Below are 17,299 nucleotides of genomic sequence, written 5' to 3' on the forward strand. Positions count from 1 at the left end.
TTGACCGGCATATCATCAAAATGTCCGGAAAACGAAACCTCTGCCGGTCACTTTGACCGGCACCATTTTTTTCTAGCGGAAACTCTGACTGCAACAATCTTCATTTGTGTTCTACTGAAGAAACAAACACACCTACATCTTGGGGTTAGCAGATAAACATTAAAAGCTCGTTTTTGGGTGAACTATCCCTTTAAAACATTAAATTGCTTCCACATTTGGAATAAATTATAACACACGACACACTGCGGCGACAGCTGAAGGAAGGGTTTATTTCATGTACAAAGAATCCAATTCGAAGCATCAGAGAAGACTATCGGTCTTTGGGTGGATTTGGGTTTCTGCGTCTGGTGTGATACCTGAGGAAGAAAACACAGATTGGTTCATAAGCGACAATATTTTTGTGGTGTTTTGGCATTGCACAGAAGGCAGACTCACTGTCCGACGGGGAACCAGCGGTGTTTGGTGGTGTAGAACATCTTGCTCAGCTCCTCGATGGTCGGGGCCTGTTTGTTATTTAAAACCTCTTTACCGAGTCTGGCTTTCAGCACCTGCTCATGAGTCTCCGCATGATCCCCGATGGCATCCGGTCGGACGATCGGCTGCAACAGACACACAAACATCACTACACAACGCTCTCAGCTCTCTGTAAAACTAGATTGTGCGAGTTCGCACCTGTGTGAGCTCATACGGTACGTCTTCTGTGGGATGGTAACACACTATTGTGTTTCCATCAGATGTCACTGCGATTTCCACATGACTGGAAGAGAAAATAACACATTTTAGGTAAACAATGAGGTAATGCGCAACACTTTATTTGATGGAGATGAAGCACATGCGATGCTTGTTCGCTTGCTCGCTTGCTGCCTAATATATCGCACACACGAACAGGTGATGAAGAGATACTTAAAGCTACACTGTGTAACTTTTTTAGTTTATTCTTAGCTAAAAACACTTAGTTCTTTCAAAAATATATGTGCTCATTAATGTATATTTACTTCTTTCAAGTAATAAAGTATTCTCGTAAGTTTATAATATGCCATTGAAAATACATACGGGTGAGGGTTCGAATGCGGGTCGCCATGTTGCCCCTCCATCTTGAAAGTACATTAGCCAAAGAGGGACATACCCGTAAATTCAAGCTTCGCCTTTCGCGTTTTAACACTCGATGGCACCGTGTCGAATGTGGACGAGGTCGAACTGGAAGCCATATTAATCTTGGACTAAATCGGCCACCATAGGAGTTAAAACGAAATCGGAATTGAGAGGAAGAGAAACTAATATTCACTGGATGGTCGTATACCTTTTCACCACTAGATGGGGGAAAATATCACACAGTGTAGCTTTAATGTTATTCACTTCACATAATGGTCATAATGTTGTGCCTGATCGGTGTATATCATAGTTAAATTTAAATTTCCGGGTTTCTCAGAAGCGAAAGTCATCATAGTAGGGTAAACATTTATAGCGCGCCAGAGAAACAAGCGCGCAGCCATCTTTAGAAGTTTATGTTTTTGCGGTAGCTATGTATATTTCTCGAGTAAAGAGGATTTACTTATTGTAGAATTAACGAAAGTTATCATGAGCAGTTATTAATGTTTGAAGCAGATTTCATAATGAACGTCAGAAGATCTTAAAACGAGCGGTTCATTCATTAATCGTACGATCTTACCTTCATGTCCGGTAGAAATATAAAAGGAGCGATGAAAAGGGGCGTGGCTACACAAGGTCTATAGCGGTGGATGAGACTACACTAAATATATATTTTTTGTGTTATAATTTGATCAAGTAGCAAAAGAAAAACTCAACAATTGTGTTTTCACAGATTCCAAAAAGAGGAAAAATGATTATATTTTCTGAGAAAAGGGAAAGACGTCAACACGTTAACAATTTTTTTTGTAATTCGATGTAAAGGTAATAATAAAAAAGTATAGTGCTTATTTATTTTAAAAAAAAAAAATTAATATAAAAACCGTTGCAGGATTTACGAAGCTGGTAACGCATCATTTTAAAGTGACCGTTAAAAACGCGTCATCACCGTCTGTGGGGAAAAAAGGTCCAATAATAATAAACACTGACCTGTTATCGTCAATGGATGGACCTCTTATTGTAGACTTGCTGTGAGATGACAGAAATAATCCTGCTTAGAATGAAAAACAAAGCATTTTAGTCTCTTTCTTAAAACTTTTGAACACACAAGCCAAAATGATACGGTTTGTAAATGTCACAGTGCTGTAGGTTATACAGTACAACACAGTGTGACTGTACTAGCAGCGTTTACAGTAGTTACACAGTTATCAGATTGTTTATAAAGAAAATGTAATAGTTTGTGTGTCCGAGAGAGCTCACCTCTGCATTGTGTGATATTTCTGCAGGTGTTGACTCGGTTAAACACGTTAGCAAGCCTTCGGATGTGACCCGACGCCATGCTTTCCGCTCACGGAACTCAATCGCTGGACGAGAGAAATGAATGACAACACGGAATCCGAAGTGGGAGGAACACAGCGTTTCCGGTCTGTATCGCCGCATTAATCCATTATTTTATTCTCTCTTTTGTGTTTCGCTTAGTTTTGTGGTTATAATCCAAATGATCTACAATTCGATTTAAAATATGCCCTGAGATTTGAATGAAGATCAACGTGGAATTCAGTTATTTTGAACTTTAAATGCGCCTCATAGCGCTCAAGTGTGCCACACAAATATTCCTCCGGGTAGGAAACACACACACACACGACAGATAGACAGATTCGTTGTGAGAATTGTATTTAAACATTATTTACAGGAAAAAATAGGTATTTCAGTAAATAATTGGCCCAGTGGTGGCGAAACGCGTATTTATATGGATAATCAGGATGCTTAAAAACTGTTATTTACACGACGCAGTCAGGAATAATATTTATAAACAATATATTTTTTTAACAATTATTATATAACCGTGCCGCAATTGGCCACCAGAGGCCATCAGACCCCCACCATAGAGATAATTCATAATTCGTTCATTTTTCCTCAATATCTATTCATTTCTGAACATATCAAAGCATTAACAGCTGAAAAATACAAACAGTTCTCTTGGAATACACAGTTTCATCAATTGTAATCATTTTGTTGTTATTTTCTATTTTAGTACATCAAATTAAACTAAAGGAAAATAAGAACTGTTGCTGAAATGTTTTTTTAGCATTTAATTTCACTTAATATATACCGGTATATACACTAGTAGTTTTATTAATATTTATCAATTAAATATTACAAATATAACAAAATTATATGATTTGTATAGGTTTTATTTGTATTTATTTTAGTCTTTAATGTTATTTCAGGTTTATTTTACGTTTTAGTATCTTTTCTTCATGTTATTTTTTTTCTTAAATATGTCCACATGGTTTATAATTTTGATTACACTTTTTAAATATCTTGAAAAGCTTTTATTTTTATATTCGGTTATCATTTTATTATCTTTTTTAGTTTGTATACATTTTTATTTATTTACTTTTAGTAAAACTAAACGAAAATAATAAATGTTGGTCAAATAAATGTCTATTTTAAATTTCATTTCAGTTAATATATATACCATTAGTTTTATTCATATTTATCAATAAAATAATATTACAAATATAACAAAATTACAGTTTTTATTAATCATTTGAATGGGTTTTATTTGAGGTTTTTAATCTAATTTCAGCTTTATTTTTTATATTTTTTCTTCATTTTATTGTTTTTCTTTAATATGTTTACATTTCTACATGTTTTTTACACTTTTTTAATATTTTGAATGTTTTTTTTTTATATTTTTCAGTCTTCACTTTGTCATTTTAGTTTTTATACATTTTTAATTTCATTATTTTTATTTTAATACATGCACTTTTTATATTTCAGTAGCACAATTACAAAATAGTCATTCATTTCCCCTCAAAGGTAACACTTTAGAATAATGGTCATTAGTTAACATTAGTTAATGTATTAACTAACCATGAGCAGTGCATTTGTTACTGTATTTGTTCATCTTTGTTAACGTTAGTTAATATAAATCCAGCTGTTCATGTTAGTTCACACTGCATTAACTAATGTTAACATGATTTTAATAATGCATTAGTAAATGTTGAAATTGACATGAACTAACAATGAACTGCACTTATAAAGCGTTTATTAATCTTTGTTAATGTTAACTAATGTAGTTAACTAATGTTAACTAATGACCATTATTCTAAAGTGTTACCCCCTCAATATCTATTCATTTCTGAAGCATTTGATTTTCAGAAGGAGTTAAAAGCTGACAGAAATACAGTTTTATTCATTGTTATTCCCATAACAAATGCAATTTCATAATCCCAAAAAATGGGAGATCAGTATTACAAATAATCATCATAATTATTCATACACTTCCTAAAAAGAGGAAATATGGAAGGAAAGTTAAATCTGAAAGCTTTGATCAAACTGTGTGTGTGTGTGTGTATATACATATATATCAGAATCAATCTTCATCTGATGGCATAAATATGTTCATATGTGATCCAGTTTGATCCGGTCTGTGGTTATGAGAGCTCCATGTCACCGCTGGATGTCCCGGACACAGTATCAGCCACCAAACGCTCCCGCCCGCCGAAAACCTGCGACACTGGACACAACAACAGAGACAATGAGCATCAGACGAGCATCAGATGAAGACCAGAAGCCTCAGGATCATACCAGCGGAGACGTCACTGATGTCCCAGACACGCAGGCCGTCCCTCTGTCCTCCGAACGCATAGACGAAGGGCAGGTCGGGACAGCAGGAGCCGCAGAACAGCACGCCCTGACACACACACACACACACACACACACACACACACGTGTTAAAGCCGTGTTAAAGCCGACTTCACTTGCTCCTGACGCTCACGCCACACGGATACACACCATCTTCATGTCTCTGGAGTGGATCAGGCTGGGTTTGTCTCCCATAATGTCCCAGATCTTCACGTGTTTGTCCGCGGAAGACGTGACCAGACAGCCGCGGATCTGACTGCTCAGGTCCATCCCTACAGGGGTCACACACACACACACACACACACACAGACACACACACACACACAGACACACACACAGACACACACACAGACACACACACAGACACACACACACAGACACACACACACACACACACACAGACACACACACACACACACACACAGACACAGACACAGACAGACACACACACAGACACACACACACACACACACACACACACACACACACACACACACACACACACACACACACACACACACACACACACACACACACACACACACACACACACACACACACACACACACACACACATCAAGTTAAAATCATTTTTTGTTGTTATTTAAGTACAAGTTAAACTCAAGTCAAATAATTCAAAAATAATTAAACTTATTTTATATTTAATATCAGTTCATTGATATACTATTACAGTTGAATAAAAATAAATAATAATTATAATTAATTAAACTAAATTAAGATAATAAAATAAAAAAACGTATTATATTTAATTTCAGTTACTTGATATACTATTACAGTTTAATTAATATTTATCAATAAAATAATATTATAGTTATTAATATATGGAATAGATTTTATTTTTATTTGAATGTTTTATTTTTTTCTGTCTTTATGGTTTTTAATTTTAATTTCTTTTATACGTTTTATTTTTATATTTTCTGTTTTAATTTAATTTTAGTTAAAATCATAGGTTTTTTTATTTTAGTACAAGTTAAACTAAATAAAAATATTAAAAAATAAACGTTTTATATTTAATTTCAGTTAATTGATTTACTATTACAGTTGTATTAATATTTATCAACAAAATTATCTCGTTTTTATTAATATTTTGAATAGATTTTATTTTTATTTGAATGTTTTAGGTTTTATTTTATTTATTATGTCTTCATGGTTTTTAATTTTTATATCAGTTGTTTAATTAATATAATATTTTAAATAGGTTTTATTTTTATATTTTCTGTTTTAATTGTAATGTTTTGATATTTGTTCAATTTTTATTATAATTTTAAAATATATTTACATTCTTTTAAATTTTTACTTATTTATTAATAGGTTTATATTTTCTGTTTTAATTTTAATGTTTTCGTATTTTTTCTCTTAAATGTTTACATGTTTTTTAATTTTTATTACAGTTTTTCGAAAATATTTAGAATTTTTATATTTACTGTTTTCATTTTAGTTGATGTCGATTTCATTTTTACAATTTTCTAGTTATTTATACATTTTATTATTATTATTTATAATTTTAGTGAACTATAATAACCCTGATCTGAGTGTTATTTTAATATCATTGATATATTATCATAGTTTGATTAATAGTTATTAACAAACTAATAGTATAAATATAATATTTTTAATAGGTTTTATATTTTGTTTTATTTGAATGTTTTATTATTTTTTAATGTCTACATAGTTTTAAATTTTTACTTAAGTTTTTTTTGTAATACTTTGAATAGGTTTTATTTTTATATTTTCATTTCAGTTTGAATATTTTTTCCCCCATTTTTATTATTATTTTATTTATTATAAATTAAAATGAGAATTTTTCCTTGGAAATTAATTAAATTTTTTCCTATATAATTAAAAAAAGCTTATTTTATTTCAGTCAACGTTTATTTTATTTTTATGGTATTGCTTTTAGTTACTGATAATAACCATGACTATTTGAGCTATTGTAGTGTACCTGATATTGTTTTGATCTCATTTCTATTTTAATTAAAGTCATTTTGTTGTAATATTGGAGTGTGTGATGTACAGACCTGACACCTCTCCGTCGTGAGCTCTCAGTGTGAACACAGGTTTATCCGAGCGAGCGTCCAGACAGTAAATGAAGCCGTCCTCTGTACTCGCCTGCAACACACGTCACAAATGACTCCAGGTCAGAGTTCACATTAAACATCCCGAACGGCTCGGCTGCTCACCAGGAAGTGACACGGGGAGAAATGGTCCCAGATGAGCCGCTCCACCTGCCCGCTGAAGCGCCAGATCCGATGGCTGTCGTTCGGACTGCGGCAGTCGTACAGGACCGCTGACCTGTGACACACAACGCTCTGATTGGTCAGGCGTGCCGCGCTCTGATTGGTCAAGTCATTTCATAAACCGGTGACATCGTGACCTACTTGTCGTATGATCCACTGATGAGAGTTTGAGCCTCGAACGGGTGGAACTTCAGCGTCTGAACCTGCGATAGATAAGAACAGACACGCCCTGAAATACTTGATTCTGATTGGTCAATGCTGTCATTATGTGGTTAAGTGTTTATAATAATTAGGGATGCCACAACTCTCAATATAATATTGAAGCGTTCGGTACGGCATTCACGGTTCTATACGCGCTTGTGAATTGCGGCTTTGCATTTAATTCATTATTTTTCTACAAATTCAATCATTTGCCTCCATCCCAATACTGATACATTCACATCACAGGTTAGTGGTGGAGTTATACTCACGGCACACTACAGTTATTCACAATCACCAAAGTTCATTATTTGCATGCGTTTTAAAGCCTTGCCGGTTAAACATTTCATTCGCGTGCTTATGCACAGTTTCAACATGCGCTTTTCCGAGCGCGCGCACTAAACGCCTGTCAAACACGCGATTACTGGACTAAGTAGTCGTCTTACTGCGCTAATACTGTCAAATACACACAAGATTAACATAAACACAGTCGGTAATGTCTAAAGTGAAAGTAAAATCGTCGTGTGTCTGTATATTAGATGAACGCAGGTCTTTAATTGACAGCGGCGCAGACTATAGTGAACACGCTGTCCTTAAAGGGACAGTTCACCTCTAAAATTGTGTCATTATTTACTCACTCTAATATTGTTCCAAACCTGTGTTCATTTCTCGATGACAATTTTAATTTTTGAATGAACTATCCCTTTAATGTTAATACAACAACAAAAGACAAAGAGAAAATCACTCACTGCTCTTGACTGAAGAACTAATACAGTAGCTTTAAAGCTACACTGTGTGATATTTTCCCCCATCTAGTGGTGAACTGGTATATGACCATCCAGTGAATTTTAGTTTCTGTTCTGTTCAATTCCGATTTCGTTTTAACTCCTACGGTGGCCGATTTAGTCCAAGATTAATATGGCTTCCAGTTCGACCTCGTCCACATTCGACACGGTGCCTGTGGGATATTCTGTGCGCAGTGGGATGGTTGGAACTCAACTGGCCTAATTATTCGGCTACAAAGAACTGCAGCTAATCCAGAGTGAACTTTGATGATAGTAATGTTTATTCAGTCATCCAATTGCAAGGCATAAACAGGTTTGCATGGATATGTACATAAATGTGGTTTCTGTGAGAGAACAAATTAGGATGGTAAATATACATGATAATGACATGACAGAATATACACAGTTAAGAACTGTATAACTATACGTATAAGTTACATTTGTATAATGTAACCGTAAACCAGAGCTTATTGTACCATATATAGGCGCTAAATGCAGCTGCATTAAAAGGAGCGGAGCTGCCGCTGCTGCTGCTAACAAGCGGTGTCCGGTTACAAAAGTGTGTGCGCAGGTTTAGCTCTGTATAACAAGTGTTAATATGCCGATCAGACCTGATACATATTTCCATCAACATACATTATAAGCAAATATTTTCTATAAACGAATAAACATTGTTAATAACTGAATGATTATTCAAATAGGTGAGCATTACGCTATTGTATGTTGACACAAAAATACTTCTGAGGTGACATCAACTGAATTACGCGATGACACACTCTGAAACACATCCACAATGACAATAACTATTATTACTTACGGAGTTATTAACGCACAGAAATACCACACAAGGAAAAACAGACTTTTGAGGAATAAACAAGCCAGGAAAACGCCGTATAACTCTGTTACTGGAGCTGCTGAGATGAAAACTCTGCACATGCACCAGACAAGTCTGAACAAGTTGACGCGCACAGTGTTAAAACCGGTTAAAACGCGAAAGGCGAAGCTTGAATTTACGGGAATGTCCCTCTTTGGCTAATGTACTTTCAAGATGGAGGAGCAACATGGCGACCACCGTTAGATCCCATTACCTTATGTATTTTCAATGGCATATTATAAACTTACGAGAATACTTTATTACTTGAAAGAAGTAAATATACATTAATGAGCACATATATTTTTGAAAGTACTAAGTGTTTTTAGCTAAGAATAGACTAAAAAAGTTACACAGTGTAGCTTTAATAAGAATCAATGTATATTTTATAGTGAAGTCTGTGAAGTGTTTTATTTTTACATTCATTCATTCAATTTCATACTTAAATGCTGCTGTACAGCTCTGAGCTGCCAGTGTAAATCTTTATATATATTTATTTTATATTATACAATACTATAGGAATGTGTACAAGGGTTTTTTTAAGTAAAGTTCTAAGTTTAAGTAAGGTTTTTAAATTATTTTAAGTAAAATAAAGAAAGAGTATTGCAATAAAAAAGTCTTTTTTCTCCTTAACCTCTTGCTGTTCGCCTAAGAATAGAAGAGCAAAAAACTGAAGTGACAAGCCATCAGAACCGAACCGAAAACCGTGGTTAAAAACCGAGGTGTGTATTGAACCGTGGACTAACTGTATTGTTGCATCCCTAATGATAATGATGATAAACTGTATAATTGATCAGTGTGATTTTTTGATAAATTGAACATTTATGAACACTGATAATAATCATAAACGTTTCTTAAGCATCATATCATAATGATTTGTGAAGGATCATGTGACACTGAAGACTGGAGTAATGATGATAAATTCAGCTTTGATCCACTTTACTGTATATTCACATAGAAAACACTTATTTTATATTATAATAATATTTCTACAGTATTTTTTATCAAATAAACGCAGCCTTGATGAGCAGAAGAGACACTTTTGAGCGGTACTGTGCCTTGTTTTCGTACCTTATCCGTGTGTTTCCTGAGGGTCGCCGCTGGTTTTCCCTTCTCCAGATCCCACAGGATCACCGTCTCATCCGCAGATGCGCTCGCGAGAACATTCCTGAACCACAAACAATCCATCAGCACAATCTGATAGGTAGTGAATTGTGATAGCTACTGTTTAAATGGGAGTTAGCCAAATCTGACACGGAGAAGAGCTCGGAGGTCTCACCTGACCAGTCTGTTCCAGGACAGATCCAGCACAGCATCCGAGTGGCCGTCAATGGGCTCAGCCGCCTGCGGAAAAATCACAAAAAAATCCCTCAAAATATCGAACATCACAGTGGAGCATTCATAACACTACAGTCAACACATGACTCAATTCAGAGCATAAATCGCATGAAAAATGGACGATTGGACCATGAAATCTTATTTTTTTGTTTATTATGAATTATTAATCTTGCACCTTCTCTTCTCTGATGATGTGGGCGGGGCAACCTGTCACTCCCATGATAGCCAATAGCAAACCACAACCATCCAATCAATTCCCCATGGACAAAATTAAGCCCCGCCCTACATTTGTTCTTGTTTGCGAAGCGTTTCACTCTGAGATACGTCACAATAGAGAAGAAAAGACGAGCGCAACTCAAGTCTGTTGCTTCGTTGACGTGAATGCGGTTAAATGTGCATATAGCACGGGAATTGAAGATCGGATTTATATTTTGTGGATCTAATCTATCTACTAATTTTTTGATTAATCTATCTACTAATTTATTGATTAATCTATCTACTAATTTATCACTTAATCGATTAATCTATCTACTCATTTATCACTTAATCGATTAATCTATCTACAAATTTATCACGTAATCGATTAATCTATCTACTAATTTATCACTTAATCGATTAATCTATCTACTCATTTATCACGTAATCGATTAATCTATCTACTCATTTATCACGTAATCGATTAATCTATCTACTCATTTATCACTTAATCGATTAATCTATCTACTCATTTATCACGTAATCAATTAATCTATCTACTCATTTATCACGTAATCGATTAATCTATCTACTCATTTATCACTTAATCGATTAATCTATCTACTCATTTATCACGTAATCGATTAATCTATCTACTCATTTATCACTTAATCGATTAATCTATCTACTCATTTATCACGTAATCAATTAATCTATCTACTCATTTATCACGTAATCGATTAATCTATCTACTCATTTATCACGTAATCGATTAATCTATCTACTCATTTATCACGTAATCGATTAATCTATCTACTCATTTGTCACTTAATCGATTAATCTATCTACTCATTTATCACTTAATCGATTAATCTATCTACTAATTTATCACGTAATCGATTAATCTATCTACTCGTTTATCACTTAATCGATTAATCTATCTACTCATTTATCACTTAATCGATTAATCTATCTACTCATTTATCACTTAATCGATTCATCTATCTACTAATTTATCACGTAATCGATTAATCTATCTACTCATTTATCGCTTAATCGATTAATCTATCTACTAATTTATCACTTAATCGATTAATCTATCTACTCATTTATCACTTAATCGATTAATCTATCTACTCATTTATCCCGTAATCGATTAATCTATCTACCAATTTATCACTTAATCGATTAATCTATCTACTCATTTATTGATTAATCTGTCGACTAATTTATATCTTAATCGATTAAATGGTCAACGGATGTATCACTTAATTGATAAATCTATCAACTACTTTATCGATTAATCTATCTACTAATTTACTTATTAATCAGTTGACTAATTTATTGCTTAATCGATTAATCTATCGACTAATTTACTTATTAATCAGTTGACTAATTTATTGCTTAATCGATTAATCTATCTACTAATTTATCAATTAATCTATCTACTAATTTATTTATTAATCTATCGACTAATTTACAGATTACTTGATTAATCTGTCAACTAATTTATTGCTTAATCTGTCTACTAATTTATCGATTAATCACTTAATCTATTGACTAATTTATCTATTAATCACTTAATCTATCTACTAATTTATCTATTAATCGATCTACTAATTTATTGCTTAATCTATTGACTAATTTATCTATTAATCGATTAATCTATCAACTAATTTATCACTTGATTGATTAATTTATCTACTAATTTATCGATTACTCGCTTAATCTATCTACTAGTTTATTGATTAATCTATCTCTAATTTATTGATTAATCTATTGACTAATTTATCACTTAATCTATTAATCTATTGACTAATTTATCACTTAATCGATTAATCTATCTACTAATTTATCAATTAATCTATCTTCTAATTTATTTATTAATCTATCGACTAATTTACAGATTACTTGATTAATCGGTCTACTAATTTATCAATTAATCACTTAATCTATTGACTAATTGATCTATTAATCGATTAATCTATCAACTAATTTATCACTTGATTGATTAATCTATCTACTAATTTATCGATTACTTGCTTAATCTATCTACTAGTTTATTGATTAATCTATCTCTAATTTATTGATTAATCTATTGACTAATTTATCACTTAATCTATTAATCTATTGACTAATTTATCACTTAATCGATTAATCTATCTACTAATTTATCAATTAATCTATCTTCTAATTTATTTATTAATCTATCGACTAATTTACAGATTACTTGATTAATCGGTCTACTAATTTATCAATTAATCACTTAATCTATTGACTAATTGATCTATTAATCGATTAATCTATCAACTAATTTATCACTTGATTGATTAATCTATCTACTAATTTATCGATTACTTGCTTAATCTATCTACTAGTTTATTGATTAATCTATCTCTAATTTATCGATTAATCTATCGACTAATTTATCACTTAATCTATTAATCTATTGACTAATTTATCTATTAATCTATCAACTAATTTATCACTTGAGCGATTAATCTATCGACTAATTTATCACAATAATTTTCCTCAATTTTACTAAAAAACACGCTGGCTCTGTGTACGTTCACTAAACACATATCCGACTGCGTTTACCCGAATACTCACCAGGACGTGCATTTTATATTTTTGACCATTCAAACCCAATAATCCACGAAACTGGCGGCGCGATCTGTCTGAGTGAAAGGCGTGTGTGCGGGCGTTTCTGTTGCGTTCTTTTCTCTGAGCTGCGTGTATATATTTGACTGTTCTGCTTCCATTGTTTAGTGAACGGTGGAAGCAAAGCTCACACACACGTCCTCACATCGACACACACATTAAGAAATACTGCTCTTATTAGAGTGCTGTCGTTTTTAAAGTACCGCTACTAATACAATTTCATATCGTACCCAACTTACCCAGTCGACTTAAAATATTGATGTCGACTAATTAACAGCGTCGACGCAGTCGATTGTATCGACCAATCGCGCAAATCGTGTTCATAGCACTCAGCTGACACGTTTGTTTGAAGGACAGCATTGGACAGGATGTGGAATAGTGTGTTTTGCCAATAAAAATAAAACAAAATTGTCAGATTAATCGGAAAAATAATCAGCCAACTAATCGAGTATCTAAATAATCGTTAGTTGCAGCCCTACTGTGGACGCGCCAATGGATTCAAAATGCTCAAGCGTCCAACTAGACGCGAATATGACGCTCTATTCACGTTTGGTGTGAACGCAGCATAACAGAGTTCAACAAATAAATTATATGAACCAGTCTGAACTGAATCATGATGGATCAAGCACCTTCTTTGCTTTCTTCTTCTTCTTCTTCTTGCTGCCGAGTGAGAACGCCGGCTCCAAACAGTCGACCACATCCAGATCCCAGACGTCGATCACGGGCGTCATGTTTCCCACCGCTGCGTAATTCCCTGGAGAACATCACGTGAACACACAGTCTGATCATGCACACTACTCACATCACACAATCCCCTTACCATTTCAGCACAAAACCTTACAGTACAAAATCTTGACATAAATATTCACCATGTGCTTCCTCTGGGCTGGGGTCAAAGTTCAGCCACTCCACACACAGCGGATACGCGGGCAGCAGGATGTCATGATGCACACTGAAAACACACACACACACACAATAAAGGAAATATAACTATAACAAAATTTGTTACTTGAAATAAAATAATGTTAACAAAAAAAAACAAACATTCGGTTTTATTTTACGGTGTTACAGTGTGATTATATATTTAAGTGCTGAGTAATATTAATAAACTCATGTACTTACTATAGGGTTAGTTGCATTTAATTATGCTTAATTTACAGTAAGTGCATGAAACATGTAACGGACACTGTAAAATAAAGTGTTACCCAACATCTAATTTTCAGTTTAACGTCAATTATCAAATTAATAAAATAGATTTTATTAATTGATAAAAACTTAAATATCTCTCATTTTGATTGTTTAACTCGATTATAATTGATAAAACTTAATAGAATTAATAAACTATATAAATAAAATAGACTTTAGAATAATAAATGATAATAGAATAGGATAATAAAAAAAACTATATAAACATTTCTCACTTTCATTTCAATTTTAACGATTAAAATTTAGCTAATAAAATGAATTTAATAATAATAAAATTAATAAAAAACTACATAAACACATGTCTTATATTCATTTAGTTAAAATGTAATTAATACAATACATTTTATTATTAATAACTTAATTAAAATAATATATAAACATTTCTCATTTTCATTTAGTTTAACTTGATTAATATTAAATTAATTAAATTAATAAAAACTATTACTTTATTTAAAAAAATGTCTATTAATTAATAACCCCCCCCAAAAAAATTTATAAACATTTCTCAATTTCATTTAGTATAACTTAATTAATCTTAAATTAATTGTATTGCTTAAAAACTATATAAAAATGATAAAATATAAAAATTTATCTTTCACTTATTTTACCTTCAAATTAACATAAATTGTATTAATATTTTTTTTTTCAATATATTTATAAAAATGTATTATATTCATTTAATTTAACTATTTATAACAAATTATTAAAATGAATTTAATTATTAATAAAAACTTAATATATAAATATTTCTCATATACATTTAGTATAAATTGATTCATATAAAATTAATAAAATGTAGTGTATTAATGAATAAAAATTAATCAAATTAAAAAATGTATAAACATTTCTAAAAGTCATTTAATTTAACTTAATTTAAATTAAATCAAATGAATTTCATTATTAATAAAAAAAAACTTAATTCAAATAATAATAACTACATAAACATTTCTCATTTAGTTTAACTTGATTAATATTAAATTAATAAAATGTGTTTTATTAATGAATAAAAACTTAAAACTAATTGTAAAAAATAATGCATGACAAAACATGCACAAAAAAATGACTTCTTATTATCATTATTAAAAGGAAAACAGAAAATAGTTAAATAAATTCAAATATTAAAAGAAACTATAACAGCATCTGAATGATCGGTGCAGAAAGAGTGTGTGAAAGTCACCGTAAACATCCAGGTTACAGCAGTCCTTCTCCGCTCGCCCGGACAGAATCAGGTTATCCGAGGATTTAATCTGAAAATCATCCCGCTCGTACTGATCCTGCAAAACACAGCGCAGGTCACACACACACACACACACACACACACACACACACACACACACACACACACACACACACACACACACACACACACACACACACACACACACACACACACACACATGACAGCAATGATCAACAGAAAACACAGAGAAGGGAAAAGAGAAAATGCAGAATTCCAGAAAATGTGACATTCTTCCAGTAGGGAGTGTGTGTGTGTGTGTGTGTTTCCTCACCGTGTCTTTGATGGTGATGTACGGGTCTTCTTCATTGGTGCCGAACACTGTCAGTCCCGCCAGACTGTCTCCAAGGTTTGACGCCGCTAAATGAGAGAAGAAAAGCTGAAAATCTGCACCATCTTCATTTACGGTTCAGTAAATCATGGGCTAATTTTCATTTTTGCCAGATAAATCCATCAGAGAAAGAATAACGCATGCTCTTCTTCACATACCGATGTCGTCTTCGTCATATTTGTCTAGTCCGTACTCCGCAAGCTCATCCTCCTCTTCGTTCGCATCTTTCTCCTCTTTTATTTCCTCACTAGGCGTCGGAACCGCTGATGCCTCTTCACTGACGTCCAGACCACTGACCACACCTTCATCGACCTCTTCATCATCATCATCGTGATCCCTGAGGAGAAAAAAATCACACGGTTTAACTAAAATTAACCACCTGAACTGATGTAAATTATATATTTTATTTAAAAAAATTGACTCTATTGGTGGAGAATCAAAGCCATATGTATAACCAAGTCGTGTTCCAAATTTGAAGCTGATTGCACAAAATTTGCGCATTGTAAACAAGGTTTTAAAATACCGTTTGTGTTGTAACGCGATTTCAATGTAACGTCGGTTTTCACAGGACGAGTGTTTTGTTTTATTTTAGCGTTTCTGAAATATGTGATAGAGGAAAAAATGCACTAACAGCACACCCAGTGTCCTGCTACAGAAGGACTGCTATTTGACAGGCTAATATTGGCAATATTATATTGTTTAAAAATGTAACGTGCGGGTCAAACTTACCGTGACTCATCTTTAGCCTCTGATATGATGCGTTGCAGCTCGTCTTTGCTCAGCTCGACCTGTGATGATGATTTTATTCGAGTTAAACCCCAAACACGTGTGCGATAACACAGAAACAAGCAGAAAACACTCAATCACGTGACTGACTCACTTTATCAGGCGTTTCTTTGGCGACTCCCCGCTTCACCCATCCGACACAAGTTATTTGAGAGCTCATGGTTGATTTGAACAGATTTGTGATGATAAAACACACAACACACGAGGATTCCCCTAGCTGCCGTCGTCACCGCGACGCACAGTGATGACGTCACATCGGAGCCACAGAAATAAAATTGACTAGAGGGGACAATTCCGCTTCATCTTAAAGGGACAGTTCACCCAGAAATGACAATTCTGTCATCATTTTCTCACCCTCAAGTGGTTTCAAAACCTGTGTGAGTTTCTTTCTTGAACACAAAAGAAGATATTTTGAAAAATGTCGGACACCAAATAGTTGAACGGTAGCCAGTAACTGTATTTCCCCCCCATACTATGGAAGTCAATGGGCACCTGCAACTGTTCGGTTACCGATATTCATCGAAATATCTTCTTTTGTGTTCAAGGAAGAAATTCTTACATGTTGAGGACAACTTGAGGATGAGTGATTTTTTTGGGTGCACTGTCCCTTTAACTACTGCAAAATGGCGTCGATATCTATTAATTAGCAAACTATGTAAATGAAATCAAGAAAAAGATCAACATTGTACAACA

General features: G+C 33.3%; 2 protein-coding genes across 3 annotated transcripts; both read right to left on the reverse strand.

Annotated features, from left to right (window-relative positions):
- Nucleotides 1-245: 245 nt before the first annotated feature.
- mrpl42 (mitochondrial ribosomal protein L42) lies at nucleotides 246-2,450 on the reverse strand. 2 transcript variants are annotated; one of them, XM_079817363.1, is made up of 5 exons: nucleotides 2,347-2,450; nucleotides 2,077-2,137; nucleotides 673-757; nucleotides 436-599; nucleotides 246-356 (listed from the first exon to the last, which is right to left on the reverse strand). In XM_079817363.1, exons 1-5 carry the CDS (start codon nucleotides 2,423-2,425, stop codon nucleotides 311-313), a joined length of 435 nt encoding a protein of 144 aa, XP_079673489.1. In that variant the 5' UTR covers nucleotides 2,426-2,450; the 3' UTR covers nucleotides 246-310. The 2 variants fall into 2 exon arrangements, with proteins under 2 accessions (XP_079673489.1, XP_079673488.1); XM_079817362.1 differs by having other exon boundaries at nucleotides 2,077-2,140.
- Nucleotides 2,451-3,848: 1,398 nt separating this feature from the next.
- On the reverse strand, nucleotides 3,849-16,871 carry pwp1 (PWP1 homolog, endonuclein). Its single transcript, XM_079817033.1, has 15 exons — nucleotides 16,701-16,871; nucleotides 16,550-16,608; nucleotides 15,979-16,157; nucleotides 15,764-15,849; nucleotides 15,408-15,526; nucleotides 13,916-13,998; nucleotides 13,676-13,800; nucleotides 10,132-10,196; nucleotides 9,924-10,020; nucleotides 7,140-7,201; nucleotides 6,942-7,053; nucleotides 6,780-6,870; nucleotides 4,891-5,012; nucleotides 4,684-4,789; nucleotides 3,849-4,612 (listed from the first exon to the last, which is right to left on the reverse strand). Exons 1-15 carry the CDS (start codon nucleotides 16,764-16,766, stop codon nucleotides 4,530-4,532), a joined length of 1,455 nt encoding a protein of 484 aa, XP_079673159.1. The 5' UTR covers nucleotides 16,767-16,871; the 3' UTR covers nucleotides 3,849-4,529.
- Nucleotides 16,872-17,299: the final 428 nt, after the last annotated feature.

Source organism: Gobio gobio (genome assembly GCF_949357685.1).
Source record: "Gobio gobio genome assembly, chromosome: 5".
Taxonomy (NCBI): Eukaryota; Metazoa; Chordata; class Actinopteri; order Cypriniformes; family Gobionidae; genus Gobio; species Gobio gobio.

Excerpts from the sequence above, each read along its gene's own strand:
- mrpl42 (XM_079817362.1), bottom strand. The coding sequence starts at position 2,425 with ATGGCGTCGGGTCACATCCGAAGGCTTGCTAACGTGTTTAACCGAGTC. Across the intron at positions 2,141-2,346 it reads AAATATCACACAATGCAGAG|CAGGATTATTTCTGTCATCT; the intron begins GTGAGCTCTCTC and ends TTTCATTCTAAG. Across the intron at positions 357-435 it reads CGCTGGTTCCCCGTCGGACA|GTATCACACCAGACGCAGAA; the intron begins GTGAGTCTGCCT and ends TTTCTTCCTCAG.
- pwp1 (XM_079817033.1), bottom strand. The coding sequence starts at position 16,766 with ATGAGCTCTCAAATAACTTGTGTCGGATGGGTGAAGCGGGGAGTCGCC. Across the intron at positions 15,850-15,978 it reads ATATGACGAAGACGACATCG|CGGCGTCAAACCTTGGAGAC; the intron begins GTATGTGAAGAA and ends TCTCTCATTTAG. Across the intron at positions 15,527-15,763 it reads ACATCACCATCAAAGACACG|GATCAGTACGAGCGGGATGA; the intron begins GTGAGGAAACAC and ends TGTGTTTTGCAG.